The 24602-nt window shown below is 41.8% G+C and overlaps 1 protein-coding gene across 7 annotated transcripts in view; it reads left to right on the forward strand.

Annotated features, from left to right (window-relative positions):
• Nucleotides 1-24602, forward strand: part of FRMD4A (FERM domain containing 4A) — a 271255-nt gene that overhangs the window by 200847 nt on the left and 45806 nt on the right. For all 7 annotated transcript variants that reach the window (XM_057366444.1, XM_057366441.1, XM_057366442.1 and 4 more), the window contains exons 7-11: nt 26-48; nt 7641-7724; nt 14365-14430; nt 14641-14698; nt 16517-16603. In XM_057366444.1, the coding sequence (XP_057222427.1) occupies nt 26-48; nt 7641-7724; nt 14365-14430; nt 14641-14698; nt 16517-16603 (318 nt within the window). The remainder of the gene's footprint in view (nt 1-25; nt 49-7640; nt 7725-14364; nt 14431-14640; nt 14699-16516; nt 16604-24602) is intronic.

A 24602-nucleotide genomic window follows, 5' to 3' on the forward strand; every position in this document is an offset into this window, starting at 1 on the left:
TTTCTTTTTCTTCCTTGTTTTACAGGAGGCAAAGGGAGATTTTTCAAGGTAGGTGAACTTTAAAAGTTTTTGCCATTGTGTGCTGTGAGAATAAATCTGGTAAAATTCCTGTGCGAGACATGCAGTTGTAGCTGTGTAGCAACAGGATTGCCTGTGTTAGCAATGCAATTATGTGTGCATGGATAGCAYAGACATTGTGTTTCCTGACATCATTTCTTCACCAAACACAATCTTTGACCAGAGCACGCTTTGCAAACAGCATTGTTTGTGATTTTGTTGTTGACAAATCTCATTATGTGGTCATGAAGTTCAGGAAATAGACTAGTCTGCGGAAGGAAATTGCTAAGGAAATGACTCTGAAATCAGTGTTATATCACAGATCCTGCCAGAAGCAGCATTAAAATTCCATCGCTAATTGATATTTCAGCTTAAATTTGGACAGTTCTCAAAATCACAAATTTGATAATTGGTTTTGTTGAACTTCCGCTATCCCTTGAGCCAAATCTTTAGTCTTACTGTAAGAAATTCAAAGAGGTGACTGTACTTGGTGTTTGAGAAGACTGTTAATGAATTGCTAAAGAATTTTCCTTTAAGTCGACAGTGTCTGTGATTTACAAATGGTAGTTTGATGTCTTGTGAGAAACATGAAAGTTCTTAGTGTGAAGCTCAGGAGAACTKACTATGCTAAAAATTTCATATCTTCCATATATTACTTTTACTGACCTGAATGTGAGTTCAGSTGGAGAACCACAATATCCATTAAAGTTAGTTTCAGAGAAGAAAACAAGATGTGAATGGGCAGTTGGATCAAATTGCTAGGTGAGCCTAAAAAGTCGTCTTAATTTTCTTAGCATTGCAATACACTGGGAGATGGATAGGAGGCTGTGAAGAACAAGCAGGTTCCACCTTCTGGTGGACTAGAACTTCTAGCCAGCTAAAATTGTGACAAATCAGTGAGAAGGAACTGCTTTGTAGATATCGTCTGCCCATGGTGGAATCTGACATAAGGTAGCCCTTGCTAAAAGGAAGTTTAAGCTCTGCTTTATCATTTCTCAAGACCTTAATCAACTTGCAAAATCCTGACATGCATCTAACCACAAAAACAGAAGCCCAGTCTTGCTTCATTTTTCAGTTCTGCCTGATTTGGAGTAACTTGGCTATSAGCACTGTTTATTTAGGGGGTACTGGAGTGCACGTGGCTCTGACTTTTCCGTCTGATTTTCAATGCACTGCCAAGTGCTCAGTCCAGGAAAGCTGGGTCAAGCAAAGTTTTGCCATTCCAACCGGTGATAAACCAGTGGTTTTGCTAAGAGAGCAGTTATTTGTTTCCCRGAATGTCTTGGATATGATGAAAACRCACCCAGAAAGTGTACATTCAGACTGTGAAACAGAACAGAAAGGAATCAGACAACTCAGAGTGGTAGGACTGAAAGCATTTTATCTTCAAGTATCAATTTCCAGACCAGAAATGGAAACAGCTGGTGGAAAATATCCCTGATAAAAGTTGTGTGATGTCCCTTTTAAAAGGAATGGTTGAGTGAATAAAATAAAGCATTTCTCTAGGCCACAGAGAAATGAGGAATCTTCTCTGAGGGCACAGAAGATTCTTCAAGCCATGGCGTTTACTGCTGCCACCACATCAGTGTGGCTGTCATCACCAGGCCCATTAAAACAGCTCTGGGTTCTTTTTACCTGTGGATTAYAGTGCTTTGGAGTGGAATGAGGGGTTCCTTACATCCAGGTCATGCAGAGAAGGAGTGTTAATAATTGAGGGCAATGCCAGGGATCTTAATTTATAAATGGACTTTGGTGACAAAACAATCTGCCATACTAGGGGMGTTTGAAGCCTATTCTTGGAGGAAGATAGAAGAATGCTACCTGAATCCTCTATGGTGTGACATCTGCAGGGATGTCCATCCAGCAGCACCCATCTAATGTGCACTGACACAGGTTTATGTACTGGATGAGATCTAGGTGCGACTGAAGTCAACGTGAGGTTGTCGTGGTCAAGGTTTTTGCCTGCTGAGATTTGTGATTATCATGTAGTAGTGTAGTGTAAAATCTAGCAGACAAATCAAGCCTYGGGCCAGCCAGAGGAACTGCAGATAAAGGCAAATATTCTGACTTCTCTTAGGGATAAAGTTAGCTTCAGTGTCTGAAGTAAGTTGACATTGAAATACTGTTTAGAGTAGAAGTACTGTTTAGAGAAGAATACTGTTTAGAGAAGAAAGGCTACTCTATGAAACAGAGAAGCTTTGCAGTTGTGATTGTCTTGTTGCTGAGATTTAAAGATTATATGTTGGGCATGGCAGCATATGTTTGTGAAGGCTGAACTCTTGAACTCCTGCTTTGTTTTTGAAGAAATAATTTAATTCTAAAGGGTTGCACGCTTGGAACGCAGACTGCAGCTTTCCCACACCTGTCCTGTCTACTGCCACCACCAGATTTATAGCCTGTGAGAGTACAAGTTTCTCTCTGGCCCCGATCCAGAAAAGTGCATAAGCACTGGCTCGTTTGTAGTGATGGGAGAATTGCTGTTCCCCAAGGGAGCCTTGCTATGAGTCACTGCTGGTCACCTCAGATGCTGGGATACTCAAAGCTAAACTGTCACAGTTCCAGCTGCGCATTGGCACCTGCCCGTGGCGGCCAGTGTGATTACCTCCAAACCCCACTGCAGCCAGGTGGAGGACCTGCAGCTGGTTCAGAACTTCTGAATACACTTGCAAGACTGCTATTTGGGCCTCATGGGAACTGAAAAAAAAAAAAAAAATCARTCTTACAAAYCCTAACAGTCAGCTTTCTATCTCTGTGGACTGATACATCCTCAGTGACAGCAGCTCCCACTGCTGCTTTTGAGGAAGTCATCCCATACCTGTGAGTAATCACTGTGCTCAGAGTACCCCTCTTTCCTTTTCCCAAAAGCAGCTCGTGTGTCATTTCAGACACAATCTCRTAACGCATGAGTCTGTTATCACTGATTCTTGTCACCTTGGGCATCACAGTGACTGCCCGGTTTTGCTAAGCCCGGGGAATGCAACTGGAGTCACCCTCACTTGTCTTGAAGTAAAATGCCACAATAGCCCTGCCACATCAGTTTAGCACCTATAGTGAGCAATGCTTTTAGCTGTTTTCCATTTCTAACACACGTTTCATTTCAATTAAAAAAAAAAAGTATTTCTTAGTGTTTGCTGTGAGTGGCTTCATCCATCTCTTAGTTGATAAAGATTTGGGCAGAAGGAGGTTTAAAATAAAATGCTAATATTCTTAAGAAGTTCCTAGTTCTCTGCACTAAACTAGAGCCATTTTCAAATTACTGATGAGAATGCCCAAATGCTTCAGCTGAGAAGATTTMAATGGGTTTACTTTTAGTCTGGGACATACCATGGAATTTCAGACAATCAAGTATCCCTGTTCAGCTGAATTTCAGTTTGAACCAGACACTTAAGATTGGATCTGTGCTTTTCAATATTAGTTGCAAGCATTTTGACTTCAAAGGCACAGAATTACATGTATAAAGCTCCTAAACTAGTACTCTGCAAACAGATCTAAAGGTTCTTAGCTCAAGCTAATCTTGTTTCTATTTGGGAGCTGAGACATGCTTGGTTAATAGAGCATGGACAGGACAAATTTCAATTCCTTGGATGAACACAAATCCTACAGGTGTGACTCTTTTTAGGCCTATATCAAAGAACTACCAAGGATACCATGACTAATTTTGGGGGAGAATCATGTTAAAATAATTGAGATTTTTTTCCCGTCATTTAATCTTACGATTAGATTTAGAATCCAGTCCCAAAATCTCTGGGAAACTCACAGCAGCTTTGTTTTTGCATGTTCATAATCCAATTCTTCAGCCTTAAACAGCTTGTCAAAGTAGCAAGAAATAACATATACTGATCATTTGTCCCTCAGTTTGGGGATGGGAAAGAAAAACCTCTGAGTAAAACAAAATCCTGAACCACTGCATCTAGTTCCTCATWGCTAGATTTCTTCCAGTTAAACAATATGAGATATTTAGAGTGAACTCTAAGTATCTCCCAGCAATATAAGAAAGAATAACAAGGGAGGAAAGCTAAGGACCAGTTTCCTGTTAGGCAGAATTTCACAATAATTTCAACGTTTGGGCAGATGGTAATCTAGCATAGTTTCAGGCTTACTTTTTTTTTCAGTGTAACCAAGTGACATTTAACCAATTAGAATGTATTAAAGAGTTACAAAACGTGGGTTGCATTCTTGCAGCCTWATAGTGACGGTCCGAAACACTGTATTTTGAAAAGCGCCATCAAATCTGAGAATCTCARACTCTGCATTTCCTCTTGCATTCTACAGAATGAATTACCATGCTCAGAAGAGTTGGTAATTTGACCGGGAGTTTCGTTTTGTTACTGAGCATTGTTATTACACTTGCTGGAAAATGTATGGATTTTCTAAGACAACTGCATGTGTAATCTTATTCAAAATTATTGTAGCCAGTTTGCAAAAACTGTTTTTTTTCACAGAATGTTTGTGAAGTGGCTAGGCAGGCCTTTTGCTCTCATGTGTAAATAAAGGTACTGAGAGGTGGTGATTAATTTATTTTAACAAGACACAATTAACAGGCAGAACATTCTGCAGTAGCAAAACAAACCCAAAAAAATGAAGTTCTGTTTTCTAGGTCCATTCTTAGTCAGCCTTACTTCTGGCTTTCTAACCAGCTTCCAGGAACCTATGCAGATGGCTTTTCCAGTTCAGTTTTCATATTGTTATTCAGTCCTTTAAATATTACCATTTCCACCATAGGAAAAACAGGAATAAAGTGGTCTAGGGGTCAGAGAGAAAATGTGTTGGGAGCCTTTCCCCCGCATATTAATAAATCTGTATCATAAACACCCTTCTGAATATATCAACTCTGGAGGCTGGACACTTCCGAATATAAAATAAATGCAGCACAAGTGACCGGATTAAACAAACACTTTCTAAATACARTAATAAAACAAACACAGTGAGATATTTCACTAGGAAGAGCATGAAAGACAGTAAGTAAAAAACYGTTTGTGAGCCTGCTGGAAACATTTTTAAAATTGAGGTGTTCAATATTTGAAAAGCAGCCAAGAGGAAAGTGACCTCATGGCCACTAGTTCAAATGCAACCTGAGGGTTTTTTTTTTTTTGTTGGTTTTTTTTTTGTTTGTTTGTTTTTTGGTTTTTTTATCTGACGTATTTTTGGGAGTTGAAATTAATTTGTCTTGAGATGAGTCTTGCYAGAAGGCTTAGTGTATATATGGACCATAGAATTAAATACCTTTTTCTTCCTGGAAGTGATTACCTGACATGCATTTGAGGCTGTAAGGSACTACCCTTATGATATTTTCTAGGTGCTGAGCAGAAATGTTAATCCCACCCAACATCACTAAGAATGTCTTTTTCTCTGATTTTTAAAAGACCTTATCACAGTGCAGGCAAGCTTTGAGCTTCACTGACTGAAAAAAACAGAGCTGAGTGGTGTTAGCCCTTTCTTTTATGGGAGCCATTACTGACTCAGAGTTTTTCCCAGACTCTCAAGGATCGTTAGTCACCACTAATCTTGCCCTATTTGATAGATTTCTGGGCTCAGAAAGTCCCTGTTTGGAACTTACTCTGTGCTTTCCCAGAAGAGTTTTGGAAATCTCTCAACTTCCTTCTATGAGCAGCCAGCCTCAAAAAAATTTTCACTTGAGGGCAGTTACTGCTGCTTGTGCTCCGATTGTCCCAAGTTCTATTCCTTTTTCCCAGTTTCTTTCAAAATGTCAAAAACCTCAGTAAGAGCTGAGTATGCACGTGCTGTGGAGGAGACAGCTCTGGGCAGAACCAGTAAACTCTAAAAAGCAGTAACTTGTTTTCTAGGCTGTCAGTCACAGAAYAGAGCATCCAGATCAGCAGATAACACGGAGCAGAGCAGCTTCATGTTCAGACTTGTGTGGATATTTACCTGCCATGGAAGAATAAATCTGAAGAGTTTTTTAGCATTTTYACTTAGAAGAGAAGAGCTCTCTGATGGCCGGATAACCATGGGATTTAGGCAGGAGTAAGTGTTAAAACACTGTTTGTCAAGAGCCTTTTGGCTTGGCATAGGAGCTGTTACRGAGTGGTTTCCATGGCTTGGCTCATGCTCTCCATGAGCAGTTGCCTCAGTTATTGTGAGTGCTATTCAGCAGTTCTTCACTCTGCAAAATTTGAGCCTATTTGAGACTTGGGCATTTCTCATAGATTTGTCCTGACTAGAAGTTTGGTCCTGTTTTAAAACTACTTAATTGATTGTCAGAGAACTACCATAATAATAAATAATAAATGTCTGGAGATCTGCCCAAAATGCCTGCTCCAGAATTTATGTCAGTGGTTTACCCTATGGCTCAACCTAGCAATTAACCTGCAGACTCCAATTAAGACAAACCCACCTAGGTCTTGGGCAGAGCYTGTTGCTGGGATGTGCAAATGGAGAAATGCTGTGGGAAGATTTTTACAAWTGGAGCAGTATCACCTCTCTGCAAGCCACCATACAGACTGTCCCARAGACAGGAACGAAACACAGGGTGATCTGGGATTTCCAAAAGCTCYTTGAGTCTTTAGCAGATGTTAGGATCTCTGACAGCTGGAGACGTCAAGACTACCTGTCTGCCTGTCTGCCAGCCCCACAGGAGAATCCAGTGGGCTGGGAAATCTGGAGCTCTGGCAGAGGTGCCTCTCTGCAGCTCCAGAACAGCCACAACTTTTGGGCAGGATAAAGGGAAGGGTACAGGAAGGCAGAAAAACTTGCTGGTAAGAAGTAAGCCAATAAACATGAATTCTTTGGCACTCCTTTGTGTCCTGTCTGGTCCTCTTGGCTGTGTATTTCTACAATTTTAAAAGTTAATAGCAGCACTGCCTTCCTTCCCAAGTCTTTGAGGCTTTTTTTTTTTTTTAATGTGCACACAATACCATGGGTGTTTAAAAGTGGGAAGGGAGGTATTTGGGGTTTGTAAGAGAAAATCCCACGGTTTCATTTCATCTGTGAGAATCTGCCTTCCATTTCATAAGCTCTCTGTTGTGCAGTGATGCTGCTTCAGCTGGCTATTGTGGCCACTGGAGGTTGCAGGGAGAAGAATGCTAGTGAGGTTGTTGTGTAGGAGGGTTTTGTGTAGCAGGACACAAATTCAAGCTGGAGTCTTATCAGTGAAGATGTGCAAAGGAGAGGTCACTGCACAAGAGGTCAAGAACAACCTGTGATGCTAAGAAAGGAATTTTTTTCTTTTCAGTGGTTTGTAAGGCATTAAATAAAGGCATATAGTTGCAGCTGAAAACTTCACTTTTTCTTCTCTTCCCCTTGGTTGTTTTTTTTTTTCCTGTATATGATCATGTCCATGGCACCCTGCTCAGTGACACATGACATGGTGGCTTTTGTGTCCTGTCACTAGTAGGAAGTGCTTCAGCATTACCATCTGGGAAAGCTCCTCTCCAATTTTGATAATAGAGGGAAAAGTTAACTGGGCTGCCATAAAACAAAGAGAGGAGAAAAAGGAAACCCCAGTGCCTTTTGTTAAAAAGGAACAGATGTAGAGCCGTTGCAGCCTGCCAGCTAGGTCAAGTCATATCAAATATTGTGGTTGTTTTCTTGTAGCCTGATCCTCCTTTTGAACTCTCTTTCAGCAATGAAGTTGTACGGAATGAATTAAAGAAGCTGCCAGCCCTTCCAACACCAGCGCTGAAGGAGCATCCTTCCCTCGCCTACTGGTAACGTATCACTCTCTGCAGTGCCTTGTGCAGGACCTGGCTCTGGTAWTGTGGTCTGAGAGTGGAACTGGGATGCAGGAATTCCTACCTTCTAGCCCTGGGTCTGCCACTGACTCATTGTGTGAGTTAACACAAGTAGAGCTACCACCCTGGGCCTCAGTTTCCCCATTTGCCAAATGCCTGGCCAAATATCCACTYTTAAGTGTGCAAATGTCCTGATGAGATCAAGAAGCCTAATGTGCCATTTGCTTTTGCAGCACTTTGCATCTGTGAAAGCATTTTCCCAACTGGAAATGTCAATGTTTTGCACTACCCTGTGTTGAGCMATTCAATTTCATCATGCAAGTTTTCTCTGTATGGCACAGCTGAACCYATCTCCTTTTATTTGAACTTGGTGATGTTTGGAGGTGGATACTTGTTTGCTCTGACTGTATTGCACTGAAAAATAAACTCAGGGTGGGGGTGGGGTCACAATTAAGTTTTATATGCCACACACATAGATTCTTTGTGCCACCCTGCATAGCCCTTTTATCTGTGCAAATAGAAAAGAATTTGGGTAAAGACTATTCATTAAAGGGGAGATACGTTCAGTTAATTTTCTGCTTGTTGGTCTTTCATGTTTGCCTTTAAAGCATTAGGCTGTAAGCCTGAGGGTTGCACTGAACTTCTCTGTCTGCTACTCTTTTAATTTCTGCATTTTGGTAATCTGAGGATTGCAGGGGGAAACAAATCAGTTTTTAGGTTACGGYCTCAATTCTTCCCTTTGCAAATGTCATCCACTTCTCCTAGCACAGCTACAACACTGGAATTAAYTGTTCCTCATGCCAAGCCATAGGCAAGCTCATCATGAGGTCTGCTGATCACTTTCTGAGAATATCAGAAGAGATTCAGAGTCCCCAGTTGAAATTAGRATTATTGACACAAAAACTGTGGATCATCACAATCTCCTGGTGTTTCTCTCTAAGAACYAAATCGAATCTGCTTGAAGAATGATAAATGTAGGCTACCATTTCATTGAAGAAGAATGAAGAAGTCTCCCTCTTAGGAGTATCTCTTTCCCCGAAAACTACTCCACACACTCTAAAGCAGTACATTTCCAGGTGGCCTGGCTGATTGACAGACTTGGAGCTCAAGCTAAAAGCCATCACAAGAGGAGTGATGGGAACAAATAGGCATTGACAGGCAAGGCAAATCTGACCCCTCAGCAACAACACAGCCTGAGGTCTTATTAAAGTGCCATATAGCAAGAAGAGCCATGTAAAATCCTCATGCTCAGAATATGAGTGTTTGTATTTATACACAAGGTACAGCACTTGCAGCTGTACTTAATTTTGTGGGATCTCTCATGTGACTGAGAACAGGTCACAGGTTGGGAAGGTGGTGTTACCAATGGGGTAATAAAATCAGAGGCTACAGTCCTGTGACTCCCTTGTGATTTCATGTCAGTAACCAGGTCTCAGAGACCTCTTTAACATTAGTATTCATTATTTTTTAATGACGGCTTTTTTTCTAAACACCCTCTGAAACACTTAATGCTCTCAGGAAATGGCTGTTGATGAATCTGACAAAAAGCCTCAAAGGTACAGATCAAACTTCAGTGATCTAAGGGAACATTTTTTGAAAATTGTATTCTTTACGCTTCTGCRTCTCATTCAGATTGTTTACTGGATGCAGATTTCATCCTACCCTTTTCTGTGAGCAATCAATATTTTTATGCTGCAATATGAGCAATCAATTTTATGCTGCAATTCTTCAGCATTAGCACCAGCAGTGACAAGTGAATCTAGTACTCTGGAAAGAAACTTTTAAAACATTAAAGATGGGATGGTTCATGGCTCTAGTTTGTTTAAAGCAGACAAACAGAAGAACTTTGTTTTTATCAGCTGAAATGGAATAATGGATAATAAAATCGATAATCAAGTAAATACGGTGATACATTCAACAAGATGCTATAACAGATCTGCAGGAAATAATATAACATTTCCATCACACACCATGAAAAAGCATCAGCTGTTGTGCCTACAAAATGTAATAAAACCAGTGGGATGATTCCTGGATTCTTAGGTCAGCAYAGTTTGTGCCTCTGATTCCACCCTCATGGAATCACCTGGTTCCTTACCCTTGTTGTAGGCCCTTCCCTTCACTGTTTCTCTTCCAGCTTTCTCCAGGTTCAGAATAATCAGTTGCAAATCTTGTTCTCAAGTGTCTTTTGGCATCAGTGATACTGGTGAAGAAGGAAGGGGCTTTTKGGTGGGTTTGTTTGTGTTTCTTTTAAATGAAAGCTGAGCTTCTGGTCCTCCCACWCAGTCCAGGAGTTGGGGCCCTGAGTTTTGATTTCTCTTGTACATCATGCATGAAAACAGACACGAAACTAATCACAGAGACTGGAGAGAACCTTTAGAAATGTGTTAACTCACAGTACTCCTTTCCAGCCATTGTCATTGTAATCACTCAGTTCAGACCCTCCTCAACAAGCCAGCCCAGTACTGGAGTTGTTAGTTATAAGGCCAAGAGGAGATGCAACAGCAYAAAAGTGGATGCTAGAATGGGATTTTCAACAGACCAGGGGGAAGACAGACTTCTCCCAAGTTCCCACTGATTTCGAATGAGAGGTTGTTTTTAGCAAAACAAAGCATCAGTGTTGTCAGAAAATCCACCTCTGAAAATAATCAGCTGAAAATCACTATTTAGTGATTTTCTCTTGGTCAACAGACATGAGGCCCTGGTCCTGCTCTTGGTTCCTTGGTCCAAGAGATGCTGGCTGGTGGTGGCTTCRTTGGGACAGCATATGACTGCAAATMAAGATAYTRTTAGTTCAAGAATATGACCAAAATGGAYAAACCAGTTTAGAAACAGAACAACACTAAAGAACAGCAATGGATTAAAAGAGCTCAGTGTGCTGGGAAGAGAGAGGGAACAACTAACTTTGAAAATCTGGATCTGATGATGAGAAACTCAAGGCCTGCATTTGGTTTCAAGTTGTCTGCTGTCCAGTTCTATAAGTTGCTGGGACAAGAGGGATTTCTTGTTAGTTCTAAAGATCTTTATCAGAGTGGTCTGCTGCAGGATGTCATCCATGTATTAATTTCTGCAGCTTTGGRGGGGAATGTTTTATGAGCTGGCAAACAGACAGCAATGCTTCAGCAGCCTCCGTGTCTCTGGCTCCACATTAGTTAAGCATCCTCTGCCAGCCCTGCACTGTGAGTGAGCTTCTGTRTAACCAACACAGCAACAAGGCAGAGCAGGGGGAGAGGAGACGTCAGCTGGTGGTCCCAGCAGTGTTCCAGCACTCTCCCAGCTGTCAATAACAGCATGGCAGCTGCCTGGAGATGAACAGCTGAAAWTATAGGGGAGCATGTTTATAGGCTCTGCTAATGCTCCTTCTGACCCRTGAATGATTTTGCTTGTTTTCCCTGGCACGTGCTGGGCTTAACCCTCCAACCCRGAGCTGGAGTCAGAAAGCAACCTCTGTGCTGGATGATCCTTCTTGCACAGGGCAGTGGGAAGGAAAAGAAARTTCAAGGATTGTTAGAGGGACTGTCACATGGACTGTTCCAACYATGAACATTTTTCCAGTGTGGAACTCGCTATCTGAGCTAGGTGCCCTCAGCTCCCTTTGCTGTCAGCAGATAGGAGCAACAATAACCTCTTCCCAAGAAACCCATCCAAAATAGATTGGGTAAATCATACTCTGGAGTACATGTTTCTTTTCCCAGTGACAAGCCCAGAATCACAGAAAGGTGAAAGRCTGCAGATCCCACTCTTAAATATGGCATAATTGATAATTCAGGCTTTATATTTTTTGTMCGAAAGAAAGGAGAAAAAAAGGTGATACTTATCTGGCACTCAGCATCTGTAAACCACAAAACACTTTACAAAGGAAGATCATCAGTAGCCTAACAGAGCAATGGAGGTGTAGCATTGCCTGMATTTCCTTAGGAGAATTGGGTAAAGCCTGGACTATCCCAGATTTCTAGCATGGGTTAAAAATATAACAATTTGTCCTGCTATTCACGAGACTCCCTGGCATCTGATCTGTCCTTTTTAAGGAAATGGRCCATTGATTGGCTTCCCTACCCAAGGGGTATGGTCTGGGAACATATAAATTATTTTGCAGTAATCATTTGTAAACAAGGAGAGCACATCCGGAATCACATTAAACAATCAGYATGTCCAGGTACATCTATCCTTTCCTTGAATGGCAGCAATATGAGAGCYTGATCTGTGCAATAAACTGCACAGAGTRGAAAATAAAGCTAGGAGTGTTTTCYRTTGGAGAAACTCTGCKTTTYTTCTGAGAAGTCACTCCTGGTTTGTTCCTGTCTGAGACAGAGGAATTGCATCCACATGTAATCATGGTTTTAAGAGGTAATTTCAAMGGGCTGTAAGCCTTCTCTGTCTATCTTTTTTATTAAGAATGATGTTTTTTGGAGATCTTCCAATACTGAACACTCATGTAATTCAGTTATTGCTCCAAAAGTAATCCTGTTTATGATAATCATGGCAGGAGACTTGAGCTCCGCCTTTATGTGCACACCCATAACATCTGTGGTACTTGCTTGGATTGATGCGCTGAATATAGTTTCATAGCTGTAGAATTTACAGCTTATGGATCATTTTCTAAGCTTTAAAATGATTCTGAGGGATTTGACGAGGGAGCTGGACCATTCCTTTRCCCATGTAATTCGTCACTGGCTCAGTCAACCTGTTCCTGCTGTGGCCTGCTTCTGGGACATCGTTTTACCTTGCTCCAAAATGGGTTTTTTTATTTTTGGAGGATGAGTGGGGGAAGCTTCTTGGTGCGTGAGTAAGGAAAGCAGTTATTCTCATGTAAATGACAGGCATGTGAGGGAAGAGCTAGCCCTGCTGACAGTTGACAGACTGTCTCTGAATTACTGTGCTGCCCACATTGGTGTTTCTGGTTCTCTCCTTTTCTCTCTGCATTATTAGGGCTGCACAATCCTCAGCTTCCCTGTGCCTCTTCTTTCTAAAAGATGTTTTGGCTCTGGAGATTCTGGCTCTCTTTCTAAAAGAGCTTCTGTCCTCTCAGGCACAGGGATGCAAATGGGGAAGGCAGCAATGAGGAGATGCAGTCATGTTAAGCCAGGCTAGTGAAATGCTTTCCAGTTCTCCTCAAAAGCCCCCGTGGGCATCTCTGACAGTCACGGTGAGGTCATCTACCACATCATCYCACACTGCTGTGCTCCTTCACCCTGTCTAGCAATACAAATGGCTGCAGTTCTGCCTGGGGAAGAATTACCACATGGTGGATAACTGAAGGGTCCCGTTAGGGGGTCCTGCTGGATCCAGGAAATGCAAGGTCAGAGGAATGCCGGTTCACATTGCCCTAAACCACATGCAGTGTGATGRCATGGGATAGACATGCGGCAATGGAGGGCAATAAGGTGACGCAGAGGTAGTTTACATTTCCTTCCTGTTGGTCTGACAAGATCTGTACAGAATCTCCAGGGAACTCAACAGATTCCCTGTCCTTGGTATTACAGAATAAAGAGAAAGAAATTWAGTTTAAACTTGAAGACTTAAGAGTTCTGTTATGCCAGTATAACAGAGCAGCCCTGTGTGATTACATTGGATCCTTGGTTTATACTTTGCCATGCTGTGACCTTGCTAGCACARCTGTTTGTATGCATCAAATAGCTCTGCTGCCCATTCACTGGAGAAGAGTGAATTAAATTCTCAAGAAGTGAACTTACAGGTTCACTCAGTCTGTCATTTGGGTCATGCTGATCTCTCTTGGATGCTCCATCTCTACTGCGTATTGGTACACAGTCAGAATTGTTCTCTGACACAGAGGCCCACCGGTGTGGAACAGCCTCCRTGGTTCACCTTGGAACCCATGATGACATGGTTCATGTCTTCCAAACACATGAAGTTATCTTAGCCTCCAAAGAGCTGTTGGGAATGGGCCCTGGCTCATGCCAACTCCCCAGTGCATAGCCAGGAGTTGCCTGGGGGAATGCAAGTTAKTATAACCCCAAAGTAAGCAAAGGCATATGAGTACTTTCAGAGTAAAGAAACTCAAATTTGAGTGCCCTGGAAATATCCTATYACTGTTTAACCTGCTGATATTGTTGTCCCTGTGTACACTAGGAATTCAGCTCCCTGCTGAGAGACTGCTCCAGAGTGCTTCCACTAGTGTACCTGCAGTTATGCAGCTGCAGTTATCTGTGAGTCTTAGGGCTATGACTGGCCACCAATTTCCAACAATTTTTCTCATCTTTCAGAGGATGTGATGGGCTTGAAAAGAAGTTACTAGCTAGGGCAAAACAGATCTCAGGCAGCTCCAACACAAATGTGTTTGCCCACAGTATAATATTGTGGGCATCATTTGTAGATAAGGAAAGGAATGCAGAGAGGAAAAAGACTGTACAAAAGTCTTGTGTGGAAGAATGGTTCTTCCAGAAAACCAACTCTTAGAAAACCATTTTTATTCTCAGTCTGTGACTCCCCCTTTGTTTACCCTGGTCTGCACCAGATCCCCTCATGTAATTGTTTTGCTTGGCATCTTTTGATTCCGTCAGTCAGTAGCTGTGTTAATAGAAGTTTCTCTTCAGCTTTTGACAAGATTCTTAGTAATGATAATGCYATTATATAAAACATGTAATTTTTTCCTTTCCAGTGAGGATCGAGTCATTGAACATTACAAGAAACTAAATGGTCAGACAAGAGGTCAAGCAATTGTGAAGTAAGTGAAAAAAGAGTAATTTCTTTTTGACCTTTGTTTTATTAGGAAATRCTTATACAGAACTGTAAATACGATATGTAACTATGTTTCTGATCTCATGCAATGCTTTATTTTTAAGTATGTATTGGCATAATTATTTGTTAAAGGTTTTTTCTCAGAGCATCCTCCAAGCTTCTCAGACATGTTTTTCTCTTCTGTGTTGTTTTGCAGTTACATGAGCATTGTAGAATCCCTCCCAACATATGGAGTGCATTATTACGCAGTAAAGGTACGTGCTAYGAGAAGGGTCCTTCACTGAATTAAATTCTTGTTGGAGAGGGAGGGAGAGAGGTACAAACAGCCATCCTGCCCTCAGAATACAATACACTGCTACTAAAGTCTTGTTTCACTTCCTGAGGTAGGATAAACTTATTTCAACTGTGTGTGCATGTTTAGTAWATACAGTTCCAAAGAGGAAAATCCTGTTCTTGGAGATAAAACTCTTGCAGTCTTATTGTACTGGAGTGATCAGYTCACAGTCAGTAGCATGGCAATGCCAGTGACTCACCACCAAAGGGACAAGCCAAACACATCTCTGGCAGACACTCCTTTTTGTACCTCCCRGAGGTCAAACCTTTCACAGATGGCAGATCCATGAACACCTATCTAGGGCCAGCCATGGCCTGCATACTGCCCTCACATGGGATATGTAGATGGATACAGAGATTGTACATCTTTTTAATGCCAGAACATTGTCCTGTACTCTAGAGACAGATAGCACATTCTCATCCCCTAACAACTCTCCGCCTCAGTGTGGACTTCGTGCAGGTATTCATGAAATCCCTCATCTCTTTTGTCTAATGATTTATCTGAAAATTTTCTGAAATTTTCTGAAATCATTACTGAAATTTTCAACCTCATATTATTATTATTACTTCCCTGCCTGACCAGCTATGTAGGTTTAATTTTTTTTTTAAGTAGAGAAATCAATAAACATATAAAGAATGCTAGATCCACATTCCCCARAGCATATTCCCTCATTTATCACCCCTGAAGTTTTGATGTGTTTCATTATTATCTCTGTGCACAGATCATATGGTTTTTCATACATCTGTAATGTCTTGCACACATGGGGTACCATAAAACCACAAATATCTGACTATACCAGTCTCAGGAGATGTGTTTCTAGTCTATTTCTGGTAATAGGATGTAATAATAAGGTTGTTATTATTATTTTGCAAAAGGCATTAGCCTCATCTTTCTTAGAGGACAGGATCTTTCCAACACTCTTTGCATCCAGATCTCTTGGACTGCTCTAGATCAAGAAAAATCTAGTGAATTGGKCTGGATGTTCAATCCTGCAAACACTTGAGAGCTATTCCAGTGAACTCCCCATGGTCAACAAGCAGCAGTGAGCAGCAATGAGGCAGCAAATATTGCACATAATAGGGTTTGCTTCTGCCTGATGTGGGAGTTTAGGTTTTGTTGCGTTTTACCCTGCCATCCTCTATCACATTAACAGAACAGATGTAATTGCATTGARGACTCAGCTCAGTAAATTGCAGGGGCTGGGATCAGATATCAGCCATTACTCCATAAGGCCATTTTATTGCACACTCAGACACAAAGCAGTTGGGTCCGAGCCTGTCAGACCTTATCACTTGGTAGCTCTCAGATCCCATTACTGCTGCATTTTCAGGACTAATACTAAAATCCCTCCACATAATTCAAGTCAGCTGGGTGATTCACTTTCCTTCCTCTCCAATCTCTGAGTGTTCAGACTGAATAATTTACAGGGAAGAGAAAGAGGATGCGCCACTGCACAARGGACCCATGTCAAGCCTCCTCACCTTCCTGACAGCATTTTGAGTAACTTGATCACATGTGATTATTTTAAATTGTTTTCTATGTCATGGCCAAAAATGAAACAGATCTCTTCCAAACACTATGGAGCTTTGTGACCTAAGGGAACTCGGCAGGGGGAAATTTAACAACRCCCATTCAAAGATATTACTTAGAAACAAATCTTCATCTTGAATAACAACACAGGAAATCTCCAGCATTTCSCCATCCTATTCAATATGACTCCCTCTGTTTTATTTTTCAGGACAAGCAGGGAATTCCGTGGTGGTTAGGACTTAGCTACAAGGGGATTTTTCAGTATGACTACCATGACAAAGTGAAACCAAGAAAGGTAAGCATTTGCTTTTCTTTTAAGGTCTGGGCTTGCCATGCRTGTTATGGCTTGAGTCAAGGGTGTGATATGCACCAAATGCTGGCATTGATTCATGTCATTTTTRAAGGATGTTCACTTTCTCCCAAACCCGTCTGAATGTCTGCAAAGAATTAAATGGACAAAAGTAGCTCATAATTTGTTGTGGGTTTCAGAGGAAATAAGTATCYCTTAATCTTGCAATTTATGTTTCTTTTTTTGCGTGGTTCATAAGACTAGATGGGAACTCAAGGACTGATTCTCTCAGGTGCTGGAGGCCTGCCATCCACTGGCTGTGGTGGATTGGGGGTGCTCAGCCAACCCTTGATACTGTATTGTCAAGCTATAAATGATCAGAAAAAAAAAGAGATGAAGAGACGTGAAAGCTGCTTCCATTTATTGCAAAAAGAAAATTGCATGATTTTCTCAGGACTAGCATTACATTTGATAAGCAACAATTTTCCAAACTGAATAGTTAATGTCAAGGTAGCAGGGAAAGATGACTTTCAACACATGCCTAAAAAAAAAGGGATGGGAAATTTCGATCCCCTGAGCTCGACCTATGAGTGGGACCTGTGTGTTCTGATTTTCCCATCAAGGATGCCATCTAATGTAAAYAGGCTCATCCCTGAGCACATACCCTGCAGGAGGGCATGCACAGCATGTTAGCAACAGTGTTTGTTGCACTGCAAACCTGTGGAGACATCAGGAGGCAAGGCTTCAGGCTTGCTTTCAGAATTGGATGATTTGGAGCAACTAGGCAGCTCTTCTGTGGATGCAAAAGCATCCACAGTGAATTAATGTACTATATTTCTCTTTGCATTGTCTGCATTCCAATTCTTCTTTCACTTCCTCTGGTCACATGCAAGTTGGATACTACCTGGTGCTCAGAGAGAGCATCTTCTATTAAAATAAACTAGAATCAAGGTTTTGGTCGAAAACTGAACTCTGAGGAGGCAGCAAGAGACAAGAGGTGCATCAATTAGCATTTTATTCACTGAAGGTTATTAATGGGATTTTTTATTCATTGAAGGAAAGGATGAGGAGAGTAAGGAGGTCTTCACAAAGGCTAAAGGACACATCTATTTGGGATCAATCATTACCTGCAGAGCAAGCCACACTCACACATGATAATTTAAAACATGCCTAGGCTRGGTGTTTGCTCCCACATATCTCCAGTAATGCCAACCCCGCAGGGAAGACATGTACTTAAAAGATGCCTGCAGAAGTCAGTCTTAGGAATACAAACATTTCTTTGGAAGAAATTAGTGCCCTGCCATGACAGGACTCAGCCTTTCACAATCTATAGCAATTACTGTCAGCCCTCTTGGGATGAAAGGGTTGGTGGAAAGCATCAGAAAGAAGGAGAAGAGAGATCAGGTGCTCTCGACTGCATGAGAGGAGACACATTTGCACCAGAAGGGTCAAGCCTCCTTTCTCAGCGGTTCTAGATCTCAGGGTGATCTAGTTTTGTCGCATTGGTTTTGGAACTTGATAAAATCTGGGGCTTCAGGCACTTCTGATCATTTTTCTCCAAATGAAACCCTAAAAAAACAGGGTGCTGGTTTTCTCTTKATTGAGAATTAGTGGTTTTTGGTCTCAGAAAATAATGTGTGAAATCCAGCTGACCCAAAGCAATGGTGCTGCCTTATGTATAAATCCCTGAGAACTATGGCAGAAGTGGCCATATATCTGTGAGGGTAGGCTGGGTGGGAAGGGAAAGCAGGAGTTTCCAGGCTAGAATCTGTCCATTGCCACAATTCAGAGACCACAGCAGTAAAAAGAAAGCCTAGATGAGCATTTCTCTGTTACTTGATGCTTGCAAACCCCATCTGCTGGCAGAGCTATTCCAAAATGAACAGCCTAAATCAGGCATGGAACTTGGACAGAGTGGCTGAGGCTTCATTATTTCTCCATGGAGTGATTTTACCTTCTGTGGAGCAAGTAAAAAGACTTCTTACCCTACACAGGTGGTAAAACCCCTCTGGCGAGAGCAGATCAACTGCCTCAGCGAGGCGCAGTGTTTAATCCTGTGCTAATTAGATTGTAAAATTGCACCCGATAACCCAGGTATCTGGGAGCAGCCTGCCACAGTATCTGATTCATTTCACTGCACCAGCATGGGCTGGTTCAAGTCTTTGCTGTGCAAACAGGAGGAGTAAACCTTACTGAACTTTCTTCAGGTAAAATTAGTGGGGGAGGGAGTAAGAGATTATGGCTTTTCTAATCTTTAGTATTTTGTTCCTGCAAACTGCCGATGCCAGAACAAATTGAAAAATTACAATGTAAAAATAAGTCACCCTGGAAAAAGCACAAGCAGAAAATTGTAGCAAGAAACCAGCTGAMATCAAGACATTTATATTAAATGCATATAAAAACCTTGCTTGCCTTATGAGGGAGATCGTAATGTTTTCCTATATGTCATCCTGGATAGGTTTCCATGCTTCTTGTGTTTGTGAGTGAAACTGTAACCCACTCTAAGCAGCTGAGCCTATCTCAGGCGATCCCATTAGCAGTCACTCAAAACCATGGTTCTGTTAAATTGCTGGAGTAAATCAGCCATGTGTCTCTAGAAAACTAACCAGGTTTGTCAGCAAGTTAGATGAGACTGGAGAGGGGAATTGAGGCTGACGCAGGGCCAGAACCTCGTCCTGCTTGCACTATTCTCACTCAGGCATCAAGTCTTCCAGCATTACTGGGGATGCAGCTGAGATGGGTATCTGGCATCTAGTCCTGGGTGGTTCAGATGGGAATGCAGGGCCATTAAAGTGGAATGCAGTTGTACCTAGACTGCAGAGACTAATGTGTCTCTGTGCTTCTATTTTTATGTTCCTTCCTGCCTGTGTTTGAATTCTGTGGAATCCCTGAACCTACCCAGAGTCATCACTCTGAGGTTCATCCTTTTTCTTCTGTCTTTTGAGGGCTAGCTCACCGACTCAGCAAGCCTACCAAATGCTTCCTCTTGAATGTTGCCTGTTTTAGTGCAAATTTGGTCCATATTAGATACAATCTGCTAGCTGTTCATTTCTGGGTATTAAATAATTGCAAAAGTTTGGGTATACTTCACTCCAGCTTCAAAATCCAACACTCCAGCTGAACAAGAAGAGAGTATCAAGTGTGGAAAGATGGCTGTTGTCCTGCCAATGATATATTGAGGAATTCTGAAAGTTTGGCTTGGAGAACCAGTGTAATTTGTGTAGAAGCAGCTCACAGCTTCCAGGGTGCACAGAATCTATTTCCCTCTATGTTAAACTTAGCTTCCAGAAGCCCTTTCTTTTGAAAAGAGCAAATCCGTAATTTCAGAAAAGGGTCATTAGAGTATTTTTTGTTTGAATTTCAGAACAATTGGAAAGAAAGCACACAACACTGCAGTCCCTTTATGTGTGCATTTGTCATGAGTGGTGTGTGTCCATTTTAACCAGCACACAGGGATGTGACTCCACTCCATCTCCAGAGACCTGTGCACAAAGTAGATGCAGCATAGCCTGGAGCTGTTAGATCTGCACACCCAAGTAGTAGCACAGGGCATATCTCTGTTGTTCTAGTGAGATATTCCCACTGATTTAAAAGCCCAAAGGCATTTTTTCTAGTGCACACAGCTTAACAGTTAGTAAACAATTAACTCCAAGCTGAAGAGTGAATGATTAACAAAGTCAGACAAAGGACTTCCATATGGCAGATAAATAGAGAAAATATTTAGCTTATCACCAAAAATAAAACTACCTTAAAGGAGAGTCTGGTTATGTTTAGTTGCTTTGTAAGAAATATGTCTATATAGTGTTATCTCATTTTCTWCTATAGAAAGCTAGTGGCAATGAAACCTAAAGTGAGCCTTTTTTTCTCAGACTTGTAAACATTATCACTGCTCATATTATCTGATTACTGAAGGAAAGGGAATTACCCAAAGGGAATAAAGACTTTCAGAAATAAGATAAAATGCAAGGCATCACAAAATTCAGCGATGAATTTAACTTGACAAAACATTTCCTTGTGACAGGCACCAGTTTCTGGCATTTCTTCTTGGCATTATCCTTTCTCTGAGATTAAATGAAGCATGCTGTGAAAATGCTGTGTCCCTGACCATCAAGTCTCCTCAACAGTCTGTGGATTCTCATGACAAAGACTTTAATTTGTAGTTTGTAGGGTCGTCAATCCAAAGCAAGTGTAACAGGTTGACTTCCCATTTAAACATGCAAAAACAAGAGGCGAGTTGGACCCATCCTACCAAGCAATGCAGAGCACAAGTCAAGTCAATAGTTTTAAGTGCCTGATCAAACCAAAATCACCTGCTTAAAGTAATCAGCACATTAATTGTGTCCAGAAAGTGAAAGATTGCTGTCTGGTGCCACTTGGCCTTTTCCAAACAACAAGAGATAGAGTGAACTTTCCCAGTTCCAGAGGCAAAATGAGATATTTACACAGGAGAAATAGCCTAATTAAGAGCTGYTTTATTGCAGAACAAATAGATCCTCTCTGCTTTAGGGCATAATGAAGCATTGTCAAGTCAGTAATTGCATTGATGGAGTGGTTAAACTTGTGCTTCCTGTGGTGAAGGAATGACAGACCAGTAACTTAAAAAAACATAAAGTAAGGATTGATGTGAAATGTACAGAAACTAGTGAATGATGGGGAGGAGAAAGCTGACAAATTACTCTCTGTCCTAACTGATCATAGAACACTGGGACAGTCAAAGAGGCAAAAGAAACACGAAACTCAAATTAGTTACGGGKATCCCAATTCACTTGCACAGCTCCTTGCCACTTGATACAATAGAGGCCATGAGTTCAGAAGGATTGAAGATGGGACCAAAAGAGTGACCCTCTATCCGGGGTTTTAACATTGAGCTGGTTATTTTCAAAGAGGATTTTCGGAGGGGTTATAAATCTTCATGTTCAAGGAGGGTGTTTGATTTGACACTAAGTTGGTTTCTGTTGTCAGAAGTATGGAGCACGTGTCTCGCTCCTCTCACTGGCATGCTGCTGAGCCGCAGGGTGTATTCAGAAGGGGATAGACTTTCTCTAGGGCATCCAGAATCAAGTGAGGTCAGAAAATGTATTGGACTCATGTTTCATTGGGGTCCTCATCATTTCCTAGGACCTTTGCAAATACCTTTGCATTGCAGACAGAGATAAAATATTTCAAATTTACAAATGATAAAAAAGGAGCAGAAACCATTTCCAGGAAATACTGGTTTAAAAGCTAGTGGAGTCTCAGTGGCATTGCTGTAATAAATTATTCACTGTGATTAGCAAGCTGTTAAGGACTACCTGCTGACTCCTTCTGCTCTGTGCTTTTATTTCTCTTCCCGTTGCTGATCCTTTGTGCTTCTTGGATTATGGACTTGGCTGTAAACTGAACCAGTCTTCAGGTCACAGCGGGTTCAATTCATTTTATAGTGCAGTAATTCAGTCTTGGTTTAGTATTTGGAAATGTGGAGCATGGAAGGAGAGACATGTACAAAGCAAGATTCCTTAACACACTGTTTCTCCTCACAGAGAGAGGTTGCTCTCCCAGTTTCATTCCTTATCAAAATGTATGACCCAGACCTGCAATTGCTGAAGAGCAGGCACAGTTTAAAACCTTCCCCTGCTGAAATGTCTTATTCCACCCCTGTTAGACGAGAGATCATGTTCTCACCAGCACCTTTTTTGTTGCTGTTTGCCCTGGATTTAGGGTTTCTACCATCCAGCACCAGGCACTTCCCCTTTCAGCACCCTCTGCTCCACGCCTTAGCGCTGTGCCAAAAAGCTGCCACACACACTGGGAGCTGAATAAATGACATCAAAGCACACTGGGCTGGAAAGCAGAATTTTGTCCCTGACACTGAGAACTTCCACAGGATTTGGCTGGACATGCCACTGGACTGTGATTTTGGGAGCAGTTCTTTGGGCAGCAGTATCAGCTGAAGTGGCCTTCAGCACCCTCCTCCACCATTGYAACCCTGCCACCACTGCTCACTTCCTCCCCTGAGCCCCTTCCTCAGCCATCCTGGTATAATTATGTGGTAGGGAAGGAAACTGCTTCAGAGAAAGGAGCAACCTTCAGGCTCAGTACAACCCAGCCATAAAAAGTGGTCACTCTGAACCTTGATCAGTTCCCAMTCCCATTCACCATCTGACCCACAATCTGTATTCTACAGCAAAGCTGTAGGAACTGGATATGGATACAGGCTGCATAAATCACTGCAGCCAGAGAAAGAAACAGCCATTAACCTACACAGTAAATTTGTGGAGCGAGACAAGTGCTTCACAGCTCMGAACAAGCTGGAAGGAGTTCAGCTGCATGGAATTTGTCATGGTTGAACCAGGAAAAATTACAGTTAGGTATAAGATCATCATCATCACTTTTTCCTCCTGATAAAAGCTGATAAAAATTTGCTTCAGTCTCTCCTAAGCAGGACTGATTTCAGAAGATGAGTAGATTGTCTAGGTAAACCAACCATGATTTTAAAATCTTAAAATAGTCATGCTCAATTTCCATTATGTAGGTAAATAAGTAGTTTGATCAATTACAATGCTTACAAACATTAATACATAGTCCAAGGCACTGCTGTTTTATAAAGAAACCAGCACTGTTCTGGTGGTTTAGTGTGCTGTGGTGATATCATTAGACATACAGTTCCCAGGATTTTCTGTGAGAAATTACATTCAGAAAGGCTAGACCATGACGTCCYATCCCATGATCCAGCCAAGTCAAGCCCATGGCTACCATTAAATATAGGAGTAGTCCCAKCAAAATAAAACTCCCTTCTCTAAGTGCTTTGTCATATTCAGATCTTAGAAAGTAATTTTCTATAAAAGCAGTGGCCAAGTCTTAAATGATTCTGAAGTGCACAGCAGGAACTTGAACAAGATGCAAAGACAAATCACTCTGACAACACAAAGTGAAACAAATTGGACCTCAGAGCCCTGGAATTCGGGTGGAGATCTGGAGCAAGATTGAAACATCCTTRAGCACTTACACTTGGCTCTGAAGCGTTAGCAGGCTCCTCCACACCCACCCTGCTCAGATGCTSTCTCTCAACTCACCAGGGCTGCTCTGAAGGCCTGGGCACTTTTATCACCAAAAGCCAGGCAGGGGTCCCATTACTCTGTGGCTGTGGGCATGAGGCACCGTCACTCAGTGACCTGGACAGGAGGCTCAGAAGCTTCACTGCAGCCATCACCACAAGAATGGGATTGCTGCTGCTGTGGCAAGCCCTATGTGCAGACACCCAGCATCACAGGAGTATTTTCAGTCAYACAGACTAATCCTCAATGTGCATTGCCACAGCAGCATGGGATGGGAATGGTGATTCCTGTATTTTGGTTCCAAGACAGAGGTACTTTAGCCAAGCCACTGGAGAAGGCATGAGGATCCTTAGGAGAGAGTGTAGCAATACTCACTCCTTTGTGGACAATATAAATCCTTCTAGGGTGCCACAGCTGATTTATAGGCTACAGACTGGGCATCCTTTATCTAATTAACACACAGTACATTGTGCCAGAAAAGAGAGCTCTTCAATGCAGAACGATCCAGTCACTCTGATGTGCTTGTAGAGAATAAAAGAGAGAAAATTTAACTTACACCAATCAGGAAAAAAAGGGTTCTTTGTRGACCTATTGATTGTATGGTGACAGCAATGCAAAGTCTTACAGCAGCTACCAGATCTATGTGTGCAGTGAAAGTGGATTTGGTTGTATGTAAAGTCAAAGTCTGATCTTTGAGTCTGTGTACAGTTCCAGACACAAATATCAAGTTGCATTATGTAGACAAATAATGCTTTGTCCAAATAGCTGCTCTTCCCTCTGTGATCTGATGCTCTGCTGTCTCTCTAAGCCAATAAACTACTTTGAAATTTAATAGGGAATTGTGTTTCCATAATGGAAATGAACGCAGAGTGGTTATTATATAGACGTAGATGCAATTTGTGTTTGGTCAAGCCAGAAATGTTTGCTGGGGTGGTGTGGTCCCACAAGAACAGCATGCAGCAGAAAGGATC

This window comes from Malurus melanocephalus, unplaced genomic scaffold, assembly GCF_030028575.1.
Source record: "Malurus melanocephalus ecotype Western Australia unplaced genomic scaffold, MMel_1.1 scaffold_65, whole genome shotgun sequence".
NCBI classification, from domain to species: Eukaryota; Metazoa; Chordata; class Aves; order Passeriformes; family Maluridae; genus Malurus; species Malurus melanocephalus.